The sequence below is a fragment of the Salmo salar genome, chromosome ssa01, assembly GCF_905237065.1.
Source record: "Salmo salar chromosome ssa01, Ssal_v3.1, whole genome shotgun sequence".
NCBI classification, from domain to species: domain Eukaryota; kingdom Metazoa; phylum Chordata; class Actinopteri; order Salmoniformes; family Salmonidae; genus Salmo; species Salmo salar.
The window spans coordinates 26755266-26761929 of record NC_059442.1 but is presented as its reverse complement, the minus strand read 5'-3'; the positions used below and the strand labels follow the sequence as shown (position 1 = coordinate 26761929).

Here is a 6664-nt window from a genome sequence, read left to right as displayed (position 1 = left end):
TTGCATCCCTAAGTGTCTCTGAATTTTGACCCTTTAAGTTACGCTAAAACTACACTTAAGAAAAATAGAGTTTACTTAACTAAAGTGACTTTGAAAAAGTTAGGTCACTACATCTCAACTATTTTGTGAAAAATGATCATATCTAAATCTTAAATGTCATAGACTACAAATTGCATGAAAAGATCACTCTGGAGTCAGATGCTACCAGAATGTGTAATTTGGCCTACTAAAGACAAGTGAGAATAAGGCAGGCCTGATGCCGAAAAAGAAAGGAAATTCTTGCCTACTGTGCAAAGAAAGTAGTGTGTAGTTACACACTGGCTATTATTTTAATGAGCTTTGCCCCCAAACATGTCCAAATTTGGTTGGACCAAATCTGAACCAATAGTAGACGTCTATGCTCTGCTGAGTCCCCAACAACCGGATGTTCCGCTTTTCAGGGGAAATGGAAAGAGACCCTGTGACACAATTTCCGTTTTTGGAGATTAACAAGGCGACACTCCATCTTAACTCCTTCTCCACATTTATTGGATTGGTTGAACAGTGCTGAAGAGAACCTCCCCTGACCGTTTTTTTTTCTCGTCAAGGACTAGTTTAATGCGTTTCTTTTACGCCTGTTACGTTAGGTTAATGTTTTACACGTTTGGAGATGAAAGTACAGCACAGTAGAGCTCAGTAGAGTACAGTACACTACAGCAAAGCACAGAACAGTAGAGTCGCGTATAGTTCAGTTCAGTACAGAATAGTACAGTACAGTACAATACAGTTTATTATACTGTACTCAACACTAGTGTGCTCTACTGTACTGTACTGAACTCTAGTCTACTCTACTGTACAGTACAGGAGTGCACTGTACTGAACTATAGTCTACTAAAAACATTGTTTTACTTTACTGTACAGTGCTCTACTGTGCTGTCCAAACTTGTGAAACATAGACGTCTATGATTGGTCCAGATTTGGTCCGTTCCAGACTGGACCATAAAAACAAAGTTTGTGGACGTTGAAATCAAGGCCAGGGCGGACTGACCAAATTTCAACTACTTTTCAACTTCCATGGACATCCGGTGTTGGTCAGTGCTCAGTGGGTAAGGAGAGAAAGAGAGGGAGGGGTTGTCTAGACTGTTTTCACACTTGCTTTGACCACCAGAGGACAGCAACATGAAGAAAACAGGATATTCATTTGAGCCAGTTTGCTACAGCAGTTAAATAATCCTGCAGCAACAGGAAATGTGAATTATTATGTGGATTATAATTAATGAAATACGCAATATCTTCCTTTGCATATTTCCATTACTGATTTTAATTTACAGATTTGGTAACAGAATTTGAGTTTTAATCACTTCATACTAAAATCAGTAAAAAAACACTAATTGGTAGGTCTACCTTTATCTGTTACTTTTGTGAACTTGTATTATCCTCCCACCTCATGAGGGAGAGAAATAAACCCATTTTCGGTTTCGGTAATTGCTTTCAAAGACATTGGGAAGTAGCCTAAGTATTTGGATATTTATTTTATTTTAAAACACAAGTAGTTGGATGTTGGAATGTATTTGGAAATACACTTGGATGGTATTGACATGCACTGTATATGAAAATACTCAACACTCCCATGCATTTGAACCCAGGTCTGTTTGGTATTTAAAATATTGTATTTGGAATATTTTTTAAATAGTAGGCTTTTTATAGGAAATTATTTAAAAATACTTTCAAATATTTACAACAGAAGTAGTTGATTCCGGACATATTATTTGAAAAAAAAACTGAAATACACAGAAAGTATGTATTTAAATAACAAAGAATAAAATACACATGTATTTGAACCCTGGTCTGCGTCTAATATAGAACTAACAACGCATGTGTTACTTGAGTAATTTTTTATTAAGGTATCTTTACTTTTTTTATTTGACTTTGCTCACATTGAAATAAATGTCTTATTAGTATTGCATGTAATAATGCAAGAAACTGACACTGTATTTGATTTGTGGCACAGATAACTCTAGTGACCACAGACCTGAAGGTCACCTGACTGTGGCAGAGTTTCAGCCATACAGGAAGAATCTCCTACTGAGTTAGTAACCTCATGTTTTATACTCTATTGTACACATTTAGCTAACTGAAGCCAAAGGTTTGCATCATTCGTTTTTTCATTAGGTAGCTAGCTATATGATCGATGTAGCTCAACAAATAGATGTCTCCCTTCCTCAGATGATAATGAAATTGAGGAGAGCCATGTCAACATTGTGGTCATTGATGAGCTCCGTGAGAAGCTTGGTCCTGCTGTGAGTACCTAACCCTCACAATTACTGTTTAATTTCACTTCGCCCCCTGTGCGTACGCTTCACTGTACATAGCCTATTAGCACACAGACGTGGATAACATCTCTGAAGAAAATGAAGCTGTAATGAGTCTAAGGAGGTGTGTGCCCTTTGTCCTGTGGGGAATGATCTCTAGTACCTTGCTTGGTCATGCTCTCTCCACCTAGATGATGCACATCTGGAAGCAGCAGGTGATCGAGATAGGAGCAGACGGGGTTGGGGCGTTCCAGCACGAGAGAGTCTGTTGGCTGCAGGTGAGGAAAAAGAGACAGAGCTCTAATTAATCCTTCCTAGGCTTTTGGATATGAATATGTTCATCATTTTCTATTTCACATTATCTATTACTTGTCATGAATGGAACTTTGAACTGCTGAACTATATCTAATCTCCTTTGTAGATTGCCACTAAGAACAAGGTGTACCTCTTTGACATCCTGATGCTTGAAGCCCGGGCCTTCAATAACAGCCTGTCCATGATCCTGGAAAATAACCACCTAGTAAAGGTGACTAATGTAGACAGGAGATTATTATATTAATACATTTGACTTCTACCTTATGTAATTTCACCTCTGTCTGTGTATTTATCTTATTCAGGTCACCTATAGCTGCCAGAGGATTGCCGGATGTCTGAGGGCTCAGTTTGGAGTAAATCTCAGCAACGTCTTTGACACGCAGGTACTGTATTGTAGAAAATGTATGATCCTAGAGTGTGCAGCCGAAGCTTTGTTGTTGTTCTATGAATGTATTCTTACTGCCCTGTAGGCATAGACCGAGTGTTACCCTCCCAGCCTTATCACTGTGATGTGTTTGGGTTATTTCTCTATAGGTGGCAGATATCATGTGCTTCTATACAGAGACAGGTGGCTTCCTGCCAGACAGGGTCAGTACTCTACAGGAGGTGGTGAGCCTACATCGGAAGATGCCCTCATCACGACTCTCTAACAGCAATATTTAGACTTAGGGATGCCAGCCGTTAGATAAAATACGTAACGGTTCCGTATTTCACTGAAAGAATAAACGTTTTGTTTTCGAAATGATAGTTTCCGGATTCGACCATATTAATGACCTAAGGCTCGTATTTCTGTGTGTTGTGTTATTATATTATAATTATTCTATGATTTGATAGAGCAGTCTGACTAAGCGGTGGTAGGCAGCAGCAGGCTCGTAAGCATTCATTCAAACAGCACTTTCCTGCATTTGCCAGCAGCTCTTCGCTGTGCTTCAAGCATTGCGCTGTTTATGACTTCAAGCCTATCAACTCCCGAGATTAGGCTGGCAATACTAAAGTACCTATTAGAACATCCAATAGTCAAAGGTATATGAAATACAAATGGTATAGAGAGAAATAGTCCTATAATAACTACAACCTAAAACTTCTTACCTGGGAATATTGAAGACTCATGTTAAAAGGAACCACCAGCTTTCATATGTTCTCATATTCTGAGCAAGAATTTAAACGTTAGCTTTTTTACATGGCACATATTGCACTATTTCTTCTCCAACACTTTGTTTTTGCATTATTTAAACCAAATTGAACATGTTTCATTATTTATTTGAGACTAAATTGATTTTATTGATGTATTATATTAAGTTAAAATAAGTGTTCATTCAGTATTGTTGTAATTGTCATTATTACAAATATATAGAAATTGGCCGATTAATCGGTATCGGCCTTTTTGGTCCTCCAATCATCGGTATCGGTATCGGCGTTGAAAAATCATAATCGATCGACCTCTAGTCTGTACTATACCTGTAGGAGGACAAAGAGGTATGGTACATGCGTCCCTGCCCTGCGTCCCTGCTGAAGGTCATGGCCCTGTCGGTGAAACATCTGCAGCCTCTGAGGCTGGCTGACTACACAGGCCTGGTGGACTCCTACCTTAGCAGCAACCAAGTCAATGAGCTACACACACATGACCCAACACACAACCGCCCAGATAAATAAAGGACTTACATCCTCAAACATCCAGACTCACTGACTCATTACTGTACACATGACAAATGGCAATGTTGATGGAAAACATTGTAATAGTAGAGTTAGTGACATAAAAATGAATAGATCTCAATGACAGTTATTATCTGAGATATACATGTCCCAGTGTGTTGAGATGATATAGATGCTTATGTGCTGCTTTGTGTATCTGTCTACAGAGCAGTGTTCTGGAGCTGCCTAGGGAGCTGCGGGAGTTGAAGCACATGCGGCAGGAGTGGGCCATCGACCGTTACCCTGTCACTGAGCAGGGCCTGCTGGAGCGCTCCAACCCTAGACCCCTACCCCCATCACAGGATGGGCAGGGCCAGAACACAGCCACCCAAAGACAACCTGACCCCCCTGTCCCCACAGCAGAAGAGCCTGTAGTCCCAGGACCAGTACCAGGGCTGCAGGCCCCTGCAGAGCAGAGACCCCCTGTCCCAGCAATACCCGTGGGCATCTGACCTCCATGCTATGCCCAGTGCCCTGACCCCAGAGGTCTAGCAGAGCTCCAGGAAACAGCCATCTGGAGTCGTCAGCCAGCAGCTCTATCAGGATCAGGAGAACCAGGACTCATGGAGATAGTGATGGACACAATGGCAGGCAGAGGGAGGTCTCTGATGAAAGATCCAGCACCACCAACCCTCCCTGCCTTCCTCTCCTTGGGAAGAGGCCTGGTTTTCCCGATACCAGCAGCCCAGGTCCCCAAGGAGAACCCCAGGGTCCTAAAGACCCAGGCCCCAGTGGGGAGGGTGGAGGTGCCTGTCCCCCCAGGCCCAAGACTCAGCCCAGTACAGTGAGCTGTGCCCCAGCAGGCTTCCCTTTCTCCTGCCATGCTTGAAAACATCCCTGGGGCAGAGAGAGGCCTCTTCATCCAGTAACCCCAAGGTCTCACCTCTCCCCTCAGTCTCTCCTTAATTTCCTTTAGAAAGACTTAAGAGGACCACCTATGATTGTGAAGGGTTGGTTGAAAATTACTTTTGTAATTGTTTATTCTACAAAGACCACTAGATGGCAGTAAATTGTCAATTTTGTTTGCAATATAAATTGCATCAATGTTTGGGGGGAAACAGTAGTGTTTCAGTTAAATGGTTTTCTATTTCAAATGGAAAAATGACAGTAGATTCACATCAAATTAAAATTGGATGAGTGATATTTTGATAATTCTGTATCATGGCGTCTAGTTCACCTCATTTGAGTACATTTTTTTTGTTTATTCAAATTGCTGTTCACACTTGTTACAAATTTAAATGAACCACCAGTTCAGTACTATGCTTATTGTGATTCTGTGTTTCTCTCTTTCTGGCCTGATTTGCGTGAGTAATGGTACATTCTGAATATGTTAAGTGCAGTCATTTCACTTGGTAATAGGGTCCTCAGCGTACAGTGATATTCTGCTGGGTTACAGCCCAATAATGTCGAACTAATTCCTTTGATATGACTACATGCAGTGGTACTACACCCATCAATGCATACCAGCCATCTAGGAAGACCATATATGCAGCACTGGCAGAATTATCATTCTACATGTTTCTTCAAAGGAAACCTCATCAGTTAATTGTGGAAATAAAACTCATTTTTATGGTGTTAATCACATATTTTTTTTCTCCTCAAAAGTCCAATGGGAGGTTGTGTTGGGACATGTTAGAACATAACACCCAAAAGCTAAATGCATTTAGCTTATGATGATTAATTGCCTAAAAACTTGGCTTCTTGGCTGCTATTAATTGAGGCTGAAAGCTAAGGAAAGCATTGATGGATTTGCTGTTAATTGAGGAAAAACATTGTTTATGGAAGGTTCCTTTGATTACAGATGACTGGAAAACCATTAGAGTTGGCACGGAATGAATGCAGGACGTTGACATTATTAAATTGATATTGCCTGTCTGCAGCACTAATCACTCAAGAAGTTCAGATGGTGATGATCACAAGTACCCAACACCTGCCATGTTTTACACAGCAAACAAAGCCTTGTCTTATCAATCTACTATCGGTTTCCTGAATAAGGATCCTGCAATGCGGATATTACACAGATGTTCCACAAACAGCCTCTTTGAATTAATTTTCGGAGGTACGGTTCGGGAACAAAACAGGATATTAAGACAAAACAATGTGTTCAAACAGCAGCAGGGTGCGCGGTACAAATGGGGCCCACATTAATCACATCTTATTGCCATGGCTATCTAGATATAGCAGCTTGGGCCTGTGCCAGGACCCCTCATTGAAAGCATGAAACAGATAAAGTAGGCTTTTAATTAACTAGGAGGGAGCAGAGCACAAAGACCCATCTCTCTTAGCAACCACTTCTCCTCAGCTTCTGCTAGGGACTGGATGGATAGATCCTGGATCCTTCTCATACTCTTCACCTCCTCGGCCTT

General features: G+C 41.1%; 1 protein-coding gene across 2 annotated transcripts; it reads left to right on the top strand.

Annotated features, from left to right (window-relative positions):
* The first annotated feature begins 481 nt into the window (after positions 1-481).
* Positions 482-5877, top strand: LOC106599786 (piRNA biogenesis protein EXD1). Of its 2 annotated transcripts, XM_014191121.2 has the most exons (8): positions 482-1085; positions 1991-2068; positions 2206-2279; positions 2483-2569; positions 2713-2817; positions 2909-2989; positions 3141-3194; positions 4466-5877. In XM_014191121.2, the coding sequence occupies exons 4-8, from the start codon at positions 2483-2485 to the stop codon at positions 4748-4750; spliced, it is 612 nt and encodes a 203-aa protein (XP_014046596.1). In that variant the 5' UTR covers positions 482-1085; positions 1991-2068; positions 2206-2279; the 3' UTR covers positions 4751-5877. The 2 variants fall into 2 exon arrangements, with proteins under 2 accessions (XP_014046596.1, XP_014046608.1); XM_014191133.2 differs by lacking the exon at positions 3141-3194.
* The last annotated feature ends 787 nt before the right edge of the window (positions 5878-6664 follow it).

Bases quoted from the DNA above. Each gene is read 5' to 3' on its own strand.
- LOC106599786 (XM_014191121.2), top strand. From the start codon at position 2,483: ATGATGCACATCTGGAAGCAGCAGGTGATCGAGATAGGAGCAGACGGG. The intron at 2,818-2,908 runs GTGACTAATGTA...TATCTTATTCAG, and splicing joins AAAATAACCACCTAGTAAAG to GTCACCTATAGCTGCCAGAG. The intron at 2,990-3,140 runs GTACTGTATTGT...ATTTCTCTATAG, and splicing joins GCAACGTCTTTGACACGCAG to GTGGCAGATATCATGTGCTT.